Genomic DNA, 17,305 nt, shown 5'->3' with positions numbered 1-17,305 from the left:
CTAGAACAGTTTTGGGATTAATTTAATTTTTTTCTCAAAAAATAAAAGTTTATTAAACATCAGCTATGAACTCGGTTTCAACTAATTATCTTTCATTTCACACAGGTGATAGTAAGTGAGAGCAAAAATGATGAATACCTACTGTTGCCAGGTAACTGCATCCACCGTGCTTCCTGCCACTTTCATGAATCTGTAAAGAATAGAGAAAAAGAGGATAGTGTAACATAAAGTAAACCACATCCCCAAGGTTAAAATAGGATAAACCAAGACATATATTGGATCAATTCCTGAGCAGCTATGCTCTCTGAAGAGACCCACAGTCATAATTATGGCCTAACCATTGCTATTAAAGGCCAAAATAAAGAAGGTTAAGGCTAGGCTCCCCACACATCCCTCACCACCTACAAATCAAGACTTCAATATACCATTCTACCTGTGTTGACCTTCCCATGTCCAAGCCTGCTGGCTCTCACATTGATTTTCCTATAATCAAAACTTATCTATACCATTTCCAATTCTCTAAGGACTCTTATAGTTTGCTAGAAAAATAATAATAACATTTAATAAATAAATAAATAATAACATTTCCCAAGGATAACATCACAATAGATGCCCTTGAAAAACTGATGAAGAAAGCATGGGAAACCCCAATTTATTTATGTAACTATAAGGCACTATCAAATATACCACCATGAAGGACTGCCACACTTGTTTGAGTGTAGAAACTTGAACCAACCAAGAGAACTTATCCACTTCTGGAGCAGCTATGAAGAGCACTGAGTGTCCTCTGATGAGTATGCTCAGCTCAAAAGGAAACCCAGACCTGGTTCTGTGCATCTGAGCACACAGCAAAGTCTTGTTAGGAATTCCTCAGTGTCCTGAGTACTTGGTGGTGGAAGGAAGGCCAGGAGGATGCATCTGGGACTCGCAGATGCTACAGAGTATCATAAATCACATGTCTGTGAATAACTCAATTATCTGCCTATCCTTCTCTGGTCCACATGTTATGAGGCCATGTGCTGTCATGGCTGTTATTACTCTTTGAGACAGTTACTACCCAGGCACAGGAAATCAAAGGAACATTTTAATTCCTTGGCCCTGAGGCCCTAGAGGAGAGCTTTTCTTCAAAGGAAACAATCTTTAATAGTACCTCATAACCAAAGGACTCTTCCACCATGGAAGGACATTGTGTTTTGTCTGGAAGGCCCTATTGCTACCCTAACCTAGCATGATCTTGCCAGGCAGTTTCCTGGGCAAAGAGGTTGTTACTGTGTCACTTACCAGGCTCTGCTTTGCTATGCTGGTGGAAAGGAATGAATCTCTGTGTAGTATAAGCAGAGAAGGCATAAGAGCTAGATATCCGGACTTTCAGTTAGCAACAAAGTAAAGTTTATAAAAGTAGGGGAAGAAGAGGGGGGTTGGGAAGGGAGGAGTAGTAGGAGGACAGAGAAGAGGAGGAGCAAGAGTCAGCTACCATGAAGGCCCTGGCTGGGCTCTGTTCTGCATGGTTTTGCTTTTTTCTCCAGGATCACTCTGCAGTCCAAGAATGAGAATGTGGGAAATAATAGAACATGAAAATGATCCAGGAATGGAATTGGTGTAGTGGACAGGACTAAAATGTCAATGTGGGTTGGTGGGAATACAACACTTACTGAGTATCTAGTTAGGATCACCCATTTGTATGAGTTATTCCTTGTTTCTCAAAATTGCTTTGCTTGGTGGTATTATCCCATTATATAGATGACTAGCTTTCTTACAAGCTTCCAGACACCCCACAGGGCAAGTTTTTAGCAGCACTCCTAGCAGCACTCCTTGGGAAGCAGGGGCATTACTTTGTGACCTATGGACTTCTCTTTCTTTTCACCTCATCTCCTCTTCCCCAGCTCAGAAAAATCTCTTTTTAGTTGGAAGAGTAGTTCCACTCTCTTCACTACTTCTGCCCCTACACTTAGGAATTAAACAGCCAGACATGCTTGTGAACTTTGTCTTTTCCATCCTGCCATGTGCTATTCTGAATCACTAAGTACACAATAAATACCTACTGGAAAAAAGAGAGAGGAAATAGAAAAAAGGAATTGGGAGAAATAACAAAAAATTTGTATTCAAAACATTATCCCTGTCACACATTCACTCTAAGCAGTGGAAACCCAATAGTGCTCTTAGAATAGATTAGCTAGAAACAAAGAGAGGAAGATGAAATTTTGTACCTCGTCCCAGGATATTATAAAAGTTAGAAAACCTAGATGATCTTAGATGGAAGTATAATTTTGAAAAACAAATAGAAATTTCAAAATATACATAAATTTACATGAGATTTACTCTTCTAAAATGATTTGTCAAATCTCTGAAATAGAAATATTTTATTAAAAACTGTCTTTGTATTCATATAAAATAACCAGAGTGAAAACAGATGCATTTTTATTATGATATTAATAGATCTTACTCATTATAAATGTTTTTCACCTTCTTATATGTATAATTTCAACAATCTTCACAAAAAACCCATTAGGAAGGTATTCCTGTTTTATAGTGGAGGAAACTGAGTCTCATATAGGTTATCTGACATGCTCAATTCATAGAGCTAGTGTAGACTAAACCTAGGTTCTCATTCCAAATCCTCCCTACTTTCTAGCATCCTATGCTACCTCAGTTGTATTCACTGAGGCTAAGAAGAATAGTACAATTCTAAAATGCAAAAAAAGAAGTTGATTTTTGTCTTGAGGAAACATGGTAATATCAGAAAAAGATAAATGGTCTGATTATTTTCTTCACTTTTTGGCCTTTTCTTACAGACTTGAGCACTACAGTGCTCATTTTAAGGCAGTATGCTGCATGCAACTATCAAAAGATGATTGACTCAGGGCCCCTGGTATAAGACAACCACAATGAAGCCCAAGAAACAGATATGTAGACACTTGGCTATCAAAGTTCCTGTGTGCTGTACAGCTGGGACAAACTAACAGCGGTGGGATCAGTCAAGAGAGCAGTTAGTACTGTGGTATTAGAAAATGGGATACAGATTGAGAAAAGCTTCATATATATGGTATTGAATTTGACATTGAAAGGAGGATTTTGCCATGAAGAGAATCCCAGTCAAAGAACAGAATAAACTGGGTGCACTGGCCCACGCCTGCAATCGCAGTGCCTCGGGAGGCTGAGGTGGGAGGATCCAGAGTTCAAAGTCTGCTTCAACACAAGTGAGGTGCTAAATAATTAAAGTGAGGTGTTAAATAATTCAGTGAGAACTTGTCTCTGAATAAAATACAAAATAGAGGATGTGGCTTAATGGTCCCGTGATCCTGAGTTCAAACTCCAGAACCCCACCCCCCCCACACACACACCAAAAAAAAAAAAAAAAAAAAAAGAACAGCATGAACAAAGCAGGAAGAGTCAGATGAGCCATGTTCTCAGGGTCCAGAGTGAATGAATGTCAGGGAATAGGTAGAGAATGGCAAAAGTTCAGGCTGACCAGGCCTCTAGAAGTTGGACTATAGTGCTAATAGTTCTGGCTTTTATCCCTTACTCACAAGATGCAAGTCCAAGTTCTCTTTGTATGATTAGCATCCATATGTTTATAACATAATCAAAGTAGTATCAGGATCAAATTTGGGTTTTAGAAAGATCACTCTGGCAAAAGTAAGATGAAAGGAACTAGTGTAGATAAACTGACAAGAGATTACTGCAGAGAGATGGGAGGCTTTGAAATGTAGGGAACAACACACACAAATTGACAATTGAAAAACATGTTGGTGTGCTAAAGAAAGAGATGACGTTCAAGTTCTAATGGCACCAGTGCAACTGCCCAACATGGGGGATCCAGAGAGGACTTCTGATGCTGTTTTTGGTGAATATATTCTATCCTCTCTAGCATGCCTCAAAGAACGTGAAGTAAACAGCCATTGATAGTAACAGCTATGTATTCACAAGAAAATTAGGACAGAAAAATCATTCATGCCCTGCTTGGCTAAAAGGCTGTGGACTGGCAATTAAGAATGCTTCTAATTTGGCATGCTGGAAATTGGAAACTAGTTCCTCATGAGAATATTATTTGGAGATCCTCATATTCATCAGATGGTTTGTTCAGCTCTAGATGTTAACCAAGTTCATAAATAACTCTCTATTTAAAAATAACAGAAAACAAATGGGAAAACTATCATATTAGTGACATTTAAAGTAATGTTGATTATTTCTCTTTATACCCATACCTTACATGCCTTGAAGAAAACTTTTATGGAAAATCTACAGCATCTATAAATTAATATGAAATGTTTGACTCATAAATAGAATATTAAGTAGTTTGTAGAGAAATGTTTTAAAATTAAATACAGGGGAAGGTCTACCATGGTCCTGAAAAGAAAAGTAATTATTATTCCTAAATTATAGGCTTAATGAAATTATAATAAAAAATACCAGCATATATATATATATATTTATATATTGGTACTTGGAATTGAACCCAGGAGGGCTTAACCACTAAGCAACATTGACAGTCTTTTTTATGTCTTATTTTGACATAGGGTCTCACAAAGTTGCTTAGCGCCTCACCAAGTTGCTGAGACTTGTTTCAAACTTGTGATTCTCTTGCCCCAGCCTCCCAAGTTGCTAGGATTACAGGCATGTACCGCCATGCCTGGCCTCAGCAGATCTTTTTGATACTTTACAAAATCATCCCAATCTTCCTATGGAAAAAAACCGAGAAAATTCAGAAAAACTAAAATAATGAAGGGATATTTATTTACTCCATCATTTATTAAAATATGCTATAAAAGTTGTAAAGATTAAAACATTTTTATTTTAGTAATTAGTAAGGAAATCTGTGGAACAGAGTAGATTTTTAAGAAATTATATTTAAGAATTTATTGCATGAAAAGGGATTCAGTATATAAAAACCTGAGGCATTTTTTTAATGGTACCATGTGATTTGTTGTTGTTTATTTAGAAAAGAAATTAAAGTCATGTCCTCACATAGTTTTAAAAATATTTTAATTGCAAAAATATTTACTAATTTAAAACTAATATGTTATATTAGTTTTTAAATTTCAGTAGTATATTGAAGCAGTAAAAAAGTTGTTTAAGCTAACTTTGAGGAAACATCATTATTAATTATGTGTTCATGTGAAAATTGTTATAAACTATACTCTTCCTTTTTCTTTTTTAGCAAAATGATGAGACTAAACATCTGGAAGCATTTCTACACTTATTTTGAGGAGGAAAAATCAAATTTGCAAATAATGTCAAACAAAATATATACTTCCAAATACTACCAAGATAGCTAAATGCTTGTTTTTTGAGAAGTGTATAAAAGTGTATAAAACTCATCATAGGTGCAAATATTCTGTTTTCCAAAGTCTCTTAAAATATATATATATATAATGTTTTAAACTAGAAAAAGGAAAAACAATCATAGAAATAAAATAAATGAAGGAAACAGATTAGACAACATCAAGTTCGTGGAATTCTTCCCATCTCTATGATCCTTCTGAGAAATTATGGCTTTCAATATCAACTCTGTATCTATATCATTTCCATACTTTATTTTTATATCTACATTGGCACTGTGGAAGACACGAAGTAAAAAAAAATCATAATTTTCTTTGTTCAAATCAAATGCTGATGGATTCTTCTGCTCTCTAATTCTGCTATTTCTCAGAAACAGGCCTAAGCTACATAAAATGAGTAACTTCAACACAGCTGCAAAATGCTCAGCAACAATAATGTTAGAGATAGAATAACATGAACACTGAACAATGCTGCCAGGAGCAAAATACCACTGGGAAAGTGAATTTCTGTTTAAGGTCTGGTGTTAGTTTAGGATTTTCAACCACCCATTTCCAGTCCAATCTCTTGATGGAGACCTATGAATGTACCAGCTAAAGATGATCCAGGATGTGAATATTGATAAGAAGGGAAGATCTTGGTTTTCCAAGGTTAAATGTTTCCATACCTAAGTTGTTATGACAGAAATCTGGATTATAATCCCAAAGGAGAAGGAGTATATGCCCTTATGATGACCTCTAGTCATACAAAGAAGGATAACAGATGGAAGGGGACAGGGACCTGTATCAAAAGAAACTGACCAGTGCCAGGCAGACATTTCAGTATTTGGGGGTCTTTCCTATTGGAGCCAATCTGCTGCTATAGAAAAGAACAAAATATCTCCTTTCATTGTAAGAGTTCCTTTCTTCCCCCAGAGGACTCCAAATCTGGGAGAATTTCTTTCCTTTGTTATCCACCTGCACATATGACGTATCTGAAATATTGTCAAGCCTTCTCTCCCAGGGCATATCACAACTCTCTCTTATAATAAGGACCATCTTTATTCATGGTCTTGGGGGTTTGATTTCTATTCCTGCACCACAGAGTACAACCCTAAAAACTGGATTCTGAATTTTGCTCCCAGGAAAGAGGATAAATACTTCACAGGGAACTGGAGATCTAAATGAGTACATACCTCAATAAAAGGACAGCAGCCTGAACTTTCTTGTCCACAAAAAGAATGTTTTGTTTACATAACTAACATGAATATAACATCTGACAGTCATTCTATAGAAAAGTCTAGAAAAAGCTTGCAAGAAAAGTATTCATCTTGGGTTAGAGTAAACCGAACTGAACTTTAGATAAATAGTAAATTTATGGGCATTTCCATTTGGTCCACTTATTTTTCCATGGCTAATTATGTTCTGAGCTATATTACGTACTGCAAAGAACAAATGAAATATTGACATCTGTCTTTTTTCCCTCTCTCTCCTTCCCTTCCTCCCTTCAATCCTTCTTTTCTCTGTTCCTCATTCCTATCTCTCTCTCCCCTTCCTACCCTATTTATATAGAATATCACACTGGCAGTAGACTGATAAATGGCATAGCTTTATGATGACTTTGATGCCTAGTGCTCATCTCTATTTAGGCTCATCTTTAGGAGTTTATATTTCATTCATTTCATAAATATAGGAGTCTAATGTGCAAAAGAGATGATGAGATTCTTCAGCCAATCTCTCTTATCGATAAAAATTACATCCAGGAGGTTTAATTTAAGGAGGATCCTGAATGAAGAAAGGAAAAAATAAATTACTACTATTTACTGACTGACAAGTACTTGGTAGCAATTTACGTATTTAACAACCCCATAAGGTTGATACTATCACTTTCATTTTATAGATGAAGAGACTGTCCTCAAGAAAATTTAGGTAATATGTTGTAGATCTGGAATTCAAACCCAATTCTGACTCTAAAGTTCTTGTTATAACCATGCAGAGATGTCAGATTTATGATCTGTGTGGGGCTGTTCCTTTTCCTGAGTCCATAGTAAACACTGGTAGTAAGTAGGATTTCAATATTCTCTCCCTTGTCTGAGAATTGGCCTAAGAATCCTTCTCAAGATAGGGTGCCAGGCACAGTTACTTGGAACTGACCCCCAAGATGAAGGCAATTTGCTCCAGTGTGGGTGGGGGTTGGGAAGAAGAAGGCTATAGGATAATGTCTGGAATAAGACAGGCAGATGTCAGAGACTAACACACAGAGGAGGACAAATAAGTCTGCTTGACTGGAATGAAGAAAAAGGCAATGAATGGGAAATGATGAGAGAAGATGCTGAAACATACCTGGAAGGCTCTAGCTGGAGCTGTAAGAGGCTGGTTAGAGAACATGACAGACATGGCTTGACAGTCCATACTGTTGCTGAGCAAGTTGCAAAGACCTGGATTCAAGCAAAGAGGGCTACAACTGACTTGATATGATTTTCCCTGGCTGTGGAGCTCAGTGGGAGGGAGGAAAAATGCATCAGGATGTCATTATGAATTTCACAGAGAAAAACTAATCTTTCCAAAAGTTAAAGCCCTGGTAATAAGCTGACTCTATGAGCATGAACATTGTGGGCTTCTGGTAAAGGAGGACTTTCTATTACTTTGTATTCTCCACTGTTCTGCTTAGGTGAAAGATGAAAATTCAGTAAAACAACATCACAGAATAGAAAGAGAATTGGGCTTAGGGGTAAGATAGATACCTGATTTGAGATCTGGCTCCACAACTCATTAGTTAAGAAACTTTGGGTAAATTGTTTAACCACCCTAGAGCATTTTACATGGAAAGAAAAGCACCTGCTTCCCCAAAATGCTGTGAGGATTAACCAGAAAACATACATGAAGGGACAAGGGCAGTGCATGGTATACTGCTGGTACTCAATAAATGTAAATTTCCTCTTCCTGGTTCTGGCTTGTGAGCTTAACATTTTTATACCTCTACTTCTTGATCTGCAAAATAAAGATTAAAAACCTACTCTGTTTATCACATAGACTAATCATTCTCATATTTTGGTGTACAAATCTTTGTTCAAAATGCCAAAATTTGAGCCCCATCTCTGGGGCTGGTTCAGAGTCTAAAGTCTAAACTGGATACAAAAATCAATGCTTCATTTTCAATAATCCTTCTAGGTCCCTCTAGTGCAGGAGAATCATGGACTGCTACTTTGACAAATCCTGATTTTAGCAGCATCTGTGAGGGTAGAGCATTCTCGAAGGAGAATGTATGGTTATGAGGAAAAGAAGAAGTAAGGAAGAATATTTCCCAAGATTTTTGACTTGTGAAATGTCAAATGTTAGTATATGTTCCAGGACTCTATACTCCTTCTCCAATGTTCTAACTTTCATTCCAGACTGACTTTTCTGATATTAGAGGCAGGGAGAAATATCCTTCATAATAGCAAAAACTCATAAACTTGAGGTTGGGTAAGGAATTAGGCTGTTTCTCTAGTTAGGAAAGAACTCCTTTCTAGAAAAAAATGCATTAAATTTATAAGTAACTATTCACAACATAATTCTTGAGTAGGGAGTAGACCCTTGCAGTAGCCAGTGTTTCCTGTTAATGAGCACTAAACAGCTTTGGTCTCTCTCTTGAGGCAGCAACGTAAATTCTCTTCTTATGAACTACACTTCTCCTGTAGTGATGAAGTCGTATAACACTTTCACGGTTGAAATAAAACAGAACAATTATTAGAAATAACATTGTGATAATTACTGTGTGCACCAAATTGTCCCCAGCTGTGCATCTTCTCACTCCAGGCAAGAATGTGGCATAAGTGGGTTTCTGGGCAGGAAGTAGAGCTGCAATCACTCTCACTCTACTGACATGTTATTGTAGCTAATCTTCCTAGTTTCCTTCCTCACTCAATTCTCTGAACTGCTCAGCAGCCTACATCAGAGTTAAATAGGGGAAAAGCAGACTAAAACCTGCCTTTTCATCTTTAAAACATGTCTATTTTTCTTAATGACTGTGGTTATCATTCCTTTGGATGTCAATGTGAGCCAGGAACTGTGCTAAGCACTTTAAATTCATTACCTCATTTATTTCCACAACATTTCATTAGTTCACTTTACAGACAAAGAATCAGAAGTTTTAGAGAGATTAATTTATTCCTTAAAATGATCCACATAGTAGGTAATCCAAATCTGATCTAGTTCCAAAATACATATTATTCACTATCCTATTGTGGTGAGTGAGCACTTAACAAAGAGAAAACAAAAGGCTGTTGTTACATAGTAAGAAATTAATTGGGAAGTTTTTGTAAGGTTTTTTTTTTTTTTGTGTGTGTGTGTGTGTGTGTGTGTGTGTGCTCCAAACTAAGTATGTGATAATTTAAAATGGTTGGAGTGAAAAAGTAATTTGTTACTATCTCCCTATGAAGAGACTGATGTCCAGAGTGGATGTGATAGCAAATAAATATCCACAATTTTGTCTCTATTACAATCTCCTCTCAATGGGCACAGGAAAGGCCAACTTCTCCATTAGGTACAGCAGGCACAATGCCGAGGGCAATACTTTTAGAGGCCTCTAGTCAAAATCAGAAGAAAAAAATAAAATGAAGTTTTAAGTTGAAGAGTTTTGAGTATTTATATTTTATACCAGTGAAGTAAAAAAAAAATGTAGATGTTAGTATGACTTTAAGAAGAAAGGTACGCAGGAAGTCAAAGTGTTTTGGGCCTGCAAAAATCATAATGGAACACTGTGAAATTTCCATCCTTGCCCACCTGTATAGCCTTCAGAAGAATTTGTTTTGAGTACAAGGTGGAGTTTATAAAATGGCTCTAGACATGTAGCAGAGGTATTAAACACAACCAAAAACAGAAAGTTTGGATAAAAAAGGATAATTTTTCTATTCTGGTTTGTTGACCATTTAACATACATCACTTTGAAAAAGACCATTATTTGCTTCCCAGTCCTGTTCTGCTTCTATACACTTTCCTCAAATTTGCATGTTTTCCAGAGCTCTCTGTGCCACCACAGGAGCAGAAAGTTATATCTAGCCTTCTGTTCTAACATAGGTTCACATTAGAATGTTCTGCTAGCAATTCTGTAGACTGTGGGAATAAATTCCATTCTTTATTCATGTATCCATTCAACAAATATAAGCACCTACTATGTACTAGGCCTTTTGCCAGTATTGAATCTACAATGGTAAATACAACAGCTGTACTTTTTGCCCTCACAGAGCTTATAATTTACAACCCACAAGTAAATGGTAAATGTAGAGTTACAAGTTGTGATAAAGACTATAAAAAGACTAACAGTGTATGTATATTGATACAGAATTATTTAGGTAGGATACTCAAGGAAGGACTCTTTATTTATTTATTTATTTATCTATCTATCTATTTATTTATTTATTTTATTGTTGGTCGTTCAAAACCTTACACAGTTCTTAATACATCATATTTCACAGTTTGATTCAAGCGGGTTATGAACTCCCAACTTTACCCCGTATACAGATTGCTGTATCACATCAGTTACCCTTCCATTGATTGACATATTGCCTTTCTAGTGTCTGATGTATTCTGCTGTCAGTCCTATTCTCTACTATCCCCCCTCCCCTCCCCTCCCCTCCCCTTTTCTCTCTCTACCCCTTCTACTGTAAATCATTTCTTCCATTTGTATTATCTTGTCTTACCCCTCCATTACATAGTTCTTGATATATCATATTTCACATTTTGATTCAAGTGGGTTATGCAAATGGATCAAGGAGCTTGATATCAAATCAGAGATACGGCATCTGATAGAAGAGAAAGTTGGCTACGACCTACATGCTGTGGGGTCGGGCTCCAAATTCCTCAATAGGACACCCATAGCTCAAGAGTTAACATCTAGAATCAACAAATGGGACTTACTCAAACTAAAAAGTTTTTTCTCAGCAAAAGAAACAATAAGAGAGGTAAATAGGGAGCCTACATCATGGGAACAAATCTTTACTCCTCACACTTCAGATAGAGCCCTAATATCCAGAGTATATAAAGAACTCAGAAAATTAGACAATAAGATAACAAATAATCCCATCAACAAATGGGCCAAGGACTTGAAGGAAGGACTCTTGATAAGAAGAAACCAACCATGTATCAGATGGACAGAAGATCTGAGGATGAAGTTGAGCATGTACCAAGCCAGTGAGGCCAGGGTGAAATAAGAAAAAGGGTTAGTGGTAGAAGATAAAAACGAAGAGCTGGGCAGCAGCCAGATTATTTACAATAGAGCCTCATGGGGCATAATAAGAAGATTAAATTTTATTCTAAGAAGGAGAAGTCATTAAAAAATCTTCAGCAAGTTAATGACATTAAATGAATTATGTATGTAAAAGATTTTTTGGGGAGACTGAGTTGGTGAATAGATTGAAGGAGGACAAGGATAGAAGCCAATAGAAAAATAATAAAACTATTGAAGTCATCTAAGTTCTCTGAATCCTCCAAATTGTAATTCTTTTATTCTGCTCTATTGCAAACTCTCGACCAAACCAGAGCTCATATTCTAAATTGATGTGGTACAAATATGTTAGTGGAATACTAGTCCCTCAAGAAGACTTCTGAAAATATGACTCTGTGGTCAGATAAATTTAGGAAATTCTGCAACATAAATCTGCTTCATGGAGATTCACAATGTAAACTAATGTATTTAAAGTTCCATAAAGTATTTCAGTAAATGTGTGATCCCAGTATTTCTCAAACTTACTTGACCACAGAACCTTTTATTTTCCCTCCTCTGGATAATATTAATATCTTGAAAGACTAATATTCCCCAAGGAACATTTAAGGAAGTAATGCCATAAATCATTATAATCAAAAGTGAAGCAAATTCCATGTGTTGAGATGCAGGGCCTCATATTTTCTACCTCTCCTTTTATTATTCCAGTGGCTTAGACAGTAATTTCTGAATCCCCATATTTAACATGAGAATATCAGCTTCCTATGTTTTACTTCTTCTCTCTATTTCTACCTTCTATTTCCTATCAACTGTCTTTTTACTTTTCATTTTTAAGGCTGGTAAGATTTTCACTGTTTCTGTAACCTTATTTTTCTTCCTGTTTTGAGATATTCCAACAAGACAGTTTTGAGTATTCTGAATCAATCCTCTGTATCAGTAGCATTTTACGTTAAGTTTTTTTTGTCTTTATATAAAGCTTCTGGTTTGGAATATATCCTTGACTGTATCTTCCAGTTATTTTATTGAAATTTTAGTAGCCTTTAGAGGTATATTTTATATACTATGCAATTCATTTATGTAAGTGTACAATTCAATAGTTTTTATTATATTTGCAGAGTTATACAGCCATAAACCTACTCTAATTCTAGGATATCCATCATTCTAAAAAGAAACTGCATGCACATTAGCAGTCACTCCTCATTTCCCTACAATCCCTATTAATAAGAATCAACTAGTAATATATTCTTAGTCTCTATTTGTTTGCCCATTCTGAAAATTTCATATAAAAACAGTCAACAATGTCAGGCCTTTAGTGACTACCTTCTTTCAGTGCACATAATGCTTGTAACATGTCTTGGAATTTCACTTCTTCTTAATTGTCTAATAATATTCCATTGTATAGATATACCACATTTTACTTATCCATTCAACAACTGATGGATATTCGGATTGTTTCCACTTTTTACTATTCCAAATAATGCTACTAAGAATATCTGTGTACAACGGTTTTTATGTGGACATATGCTTTCATTTCTCCTAGATATGTACTTAGGAGTGAAATTATCGACTTATGTGGTAATTATATTTAACCTTCTGAATAACTACCAGACTGTTTCCCAAGACAGCTGTAGCATATTATATTCCCACCAGCAATGTATGAGGGTTCTAATTTCTCTACATACTGTCTAATACATGTTATATGATGCTGTTTTGGTTACAGTCATACTAATAGATGTGAAGTGGCATTTAATCACAATAAGAAGAAACAAATAATTTGCATTTTCCTAATAACTAATAGTGTTAAGCATCTATTTGATTATCATTTCTCTCTCCTTAGGAAAAAAATGTCTATTCAAATGACTTCTGCCCATACCTTAATTAGGTTATTTGTCTTTTTGTTGTTGAATTGTAAAAGATCTTTATACATATTCTGGGTACAGGTCCCTTATCATATATATGACTTGCAAATATTTTCTCCCATATTTTAAGTTGTCAGTTCAGATACTTAGTGGTAGTGTCTGATGCACAAAAGTTCTTAATTTTGATAAAACCTAATTTATCAGTATTCTATTGATATGCTTATTGGATGCTTTTAAGTATTTACTATGGTTTCGATGTGTACCCCAAAAGCCTTACCTTGAGAAACTTAATTCTCAATGCAACAGTGAGGGATCTTTGGAGGTGGGACCTTTAAGAGGTGAACAGATTAAAATGTTATTATTGAGGAAACAAGTTTATCAACAAAGGTGTGTATTCCTTATATAAGGATGACTTCATCCCTCTCTTTGCTCTTTTGCTATGGGGTGACACAAGAAGGTCTGTACCAGATGCCAGTGCCATGATCTTCCCACCCTCCACAACTGTGAGAAACTAAGTTTCTGTTCTTCATAAGTTACTGAATTAGAGAAGCACAAAACATACCGAGACAGTGTTGGATTTAAGAAAGCATTGCCTAACTTGTATTAGACTCTATTGTAGCAAGTTTATGTTTAGTTTCCAAAATATCTTTTGTTCTGATTGTACCTTTTCATATAAATCTAATTTTATTTTATAAGTGCAATATCTTACAATGTCTTATGAATTATATATTTTTAAAGTACTACTCTGAATTATAATTCTTCTTAGGTCAATTGTTTAATTTACTTAAATTTGTTTATTTTTATTGGTACTGGGGGCTCAATCACTGAGCCACGTCCCCAGCCCTATTTTGAATTTTATTTAGAGACAGGGTCTCACCAAGTTGCTCAGCACCTTGCCTTTGCTGAGGCTGGCTTTGAACTTGTGATCCTACTGCCTCAGCCTCCAGAGCTGCTGGGATGTAGGCATGCACTACCGTGCCCAGCTCTGCTTACTTTTTCATCTGTGCTATTTGTTTCTTTCTTTGATCTGTGATCTTTGTCTATCCATTCATATTTTAAAATTGTGAAGAACTAAGGATATATTTCTAGGCTGAAAATGCAGATTTTTCTCTGTTGTTGAATATGCAAGATTTTTATAAGTCTCTTTTTTTGACTGGGATTTCTATTTTGTGGATAGGACTTGCTGATCAACATAGGAGTAATTATAATAAACTTCAGAAACAATTTAAAAAATGCTTCAAGGTGAAAAGAAAAGCACCAAACATGATGGCATGTGACTGTAATCCCAGGTGTTTGGGAGGCTGAGGCAGGATGATCGAAAGTTTCAGGCCAATCTGGCAACTTAGTGAGTCTCTGACTCAAACTAAAAGAAAATTTAAAAAGTGGGTGAGGATGTACCTCAGTGGCAGTGCTTGCCTAGCATGTCTGAGTCCCTGGATTACATCTTAAGTACCAAAAAATAAAAAATAAAATAAAATAAAGAAGACAGAGAGAGTGTAATAAATTAAGATAAAATTGTCATTATATGGATAATAATACATAAAAGTTTACAAAAGAAAAACAGAGGAAACTGATGTAACCCTAAAGAACAATTACTTATGTGTTTAGATAAAACACAATAGCTAGGAATAGGCAGTTCATGAATGAGGAAATGAAAATAATAAGACAAACATTTTATTAATCCGTCCCCATTTTCCAGGCAACATGCTGCTCCCTATAAATATAAACATGAAGATTCTCTCTGTCCTAATGGAGTTCATATCCTCACGGGGAAGAAGATAGACCTGTTTAGTCCTCAACTATCCAAGTAAACAGCTTAAAAGTTGACTTGGCTCTATAAACTAAAGCAAATCATTGTGAATTATACAAATCACCATAATATATTGAATCACTATCTAACAATTTATAATTCCTTTCAGTCACAATTATGCATACTATTTTTCATGTTAGATAAACTTAGAGACAGTTATTGAATAAGATAAATACTATTCATTCAATAATATTTATAAAATGCCTATTATATCAGGGTCCTGATCCTAGTCCACAGTCTATAAGGAAGGCAAATATGTAAACATATAAATTATCATCAATTTGATAAATACCATAACAGAAAAATAAATAAATAAAATGCTATAAGTCCTGCAAGGCCAAAGGGGACCACAGAAATCCTGCCAGAAGATGTCAGAGAAGTCTAGGGAAAGATGAAAGAAGGATGGGCTGATATTCCAAACTAAATGACAGAAAATAAAAAGGTGCAAAGGTAAAAAGAATATGGCGTCTTCTAGTTCACATACATTTTGATGTAGCCAGCAGGCAAGTTGTACAAGGGAGTGCAACTGCTTATTAGATACAAATGTAGGCAGGCAGAGACCCTGAAGGCCAGGAATGCACCTGAAAGGGTTTTGATTTCACACAAAAATGACTTCACCAGATGTTGCCTTACAAAACAAACAAAAAACTATTCAGAAATCTATATGGGGAATTTATTAGAATCTGAGACTAAATACAGAAAAATTGTTTAAGAGGAAAAATGATAAAGTTTAAAATAAAATGAAAAAAATGGTTTATGAGTGATACTAAGAATTCAGAAATAACAGTATTAATTAATTATGTGAACAAAGAAGAGGACTAAATCTAAAATAATCTGGTCTGGGACTCAGAAAAAATCATTATCATGTTACGAAACAAACAGGATAGAATGAAAAAAGACAATATAAAGATTTAGAGAATATTCAGCTCTTTTCATTGTTAACAGAATTCAAATTTAAACAGCTATGCAGCATGATCTTTCATTAATTAAAAAAAAAAAAAGAATGAGCCAACCATTGTAGCACACGCCTGTAATCCCAACAGCTGGGCAGTCTGAGGCAGGAGGATCGAGAGTTTAAAGCCAGCCTCAGCAAAAGTAAAGCACTAACCAACTCAGTGGGACCCTGTCTCTAAATAAATTACAAAACAGGGCTGGTGATGTGGCTCAGTAGTCAAGTGCCCCTGAGTTCAATCCCTGGTATCAAAAAAAAAAAAAAAAAAAGAATGAATTCTTAAAAAATCGGGTTATGTACCTATATAAATATGCTACAGGGAATTTCACCTTTATACATATGTAAAAAGAACCAATCAAATATAAATAAGTGAGCAAAAGGAAGTAGAGTGGAGTAAGGAGAATGGAGAGAAAAATTTGGGAGGGAAAAGGGGAGATCATAAACTGAAATCAAATTCCATGCATGTATGAGTTTGTAGGGATAAACCCAACTACTATATACAACAATAAAGCTCAGATTTAAAAAAGAATAAATTAATAAAAATGGCAATACTCATTGCTGTGGGAGATTGGTGAAAAACATACCCCCTAATACCTTGCTGCCCTACAACCTAAATTATGAAGAAATTTGGCAGTAAATATGAGAGCCATAAAAATTATCATCTATTTTAATCCAGAAACCCAAGTTTTTGGAATATAGCCCAAGGATATGATTCAAAAGAAAAAACTATTTGTATAAAGATGTTTATAGTTGGACTATATATTACAGGCAAAAACTGGAAACAGCCCAAATGCCCAACAGTGAGGGAATGCTTATGTAGACTTTTATACATTAATGCAATGGAATATTTTATTGCTATTAAGAATGACAAATATGAGAATTATGTAGAAATAAGGAAAGGGTCATATGAAGCAATGAGTAAAAAATGCAGAACTCAAAATGATGCATATACAATGATTAAAACTATGTAAATTTATATCTGTGTAACCAGGAGGATTGGAAAAGACCAAAGAGATGGTAATTTAGAGTGCTAACATTTTTGTTGTTAGTTCAAGGGGAATGTTTATATGTTTCTAGTTATAGTTCACTATATAGTTAGTAATGTACATCAAGAAAGATAGCGCTCCATTTTTTCTGTCATTAAAAAAAGAAACTCGTTTATCAATATTTTTTCTTGTCCTAGAAGATTTTTGCTAGTCTTCTGGGTCCTACTTTAGTTTTTTTGAT

General features: G+C 35.3%; 1 protein-coding gene across 1 annotated transcript in view; it reads right to left on the bottom strand.

The window, feature by feature from the left end:
* The window catches only part of Hpse2 (heparanase 2 (inactive)), a 629,942-nt gene that overhangs the window by 204,627 nt on the left and 408,010 nt on the right, over nt 1–17,305 (bottom strand). Inside the window, exon 6 of the mRNA XM_005335241.4 lies at nt 143–190. Coding sequence (XP_005335298.1) covers nt 143–190 — 48 coding nt within the window. The remainder of the gene's footprint in view (nt 1–142; nt 191–17,305) is intronic.

Source organism: Ictidomys tridecemlineatus, chromosome 1 (assembly GCF_052094955.1).
Source record: "Ictidomys tridecemlineatus isolate mIctTri1 chromosome 1, mIctTri1.hap1, whole genome shotgun sequence".
In the NCBI taxonomy this organism is placed as follows: domain Eukaryota; kingdom Metazoa; phylum Chordata; class Mammalia; order Rodentia; family Sciuridae; genus Ictidomys; species Ictidomys tridecemlineatus.
The sequence above is the reverse complement of the archived record's forward strand: the minus strand, read 5'-3'. Positions and strand labels throughout refer to the sequence as shown.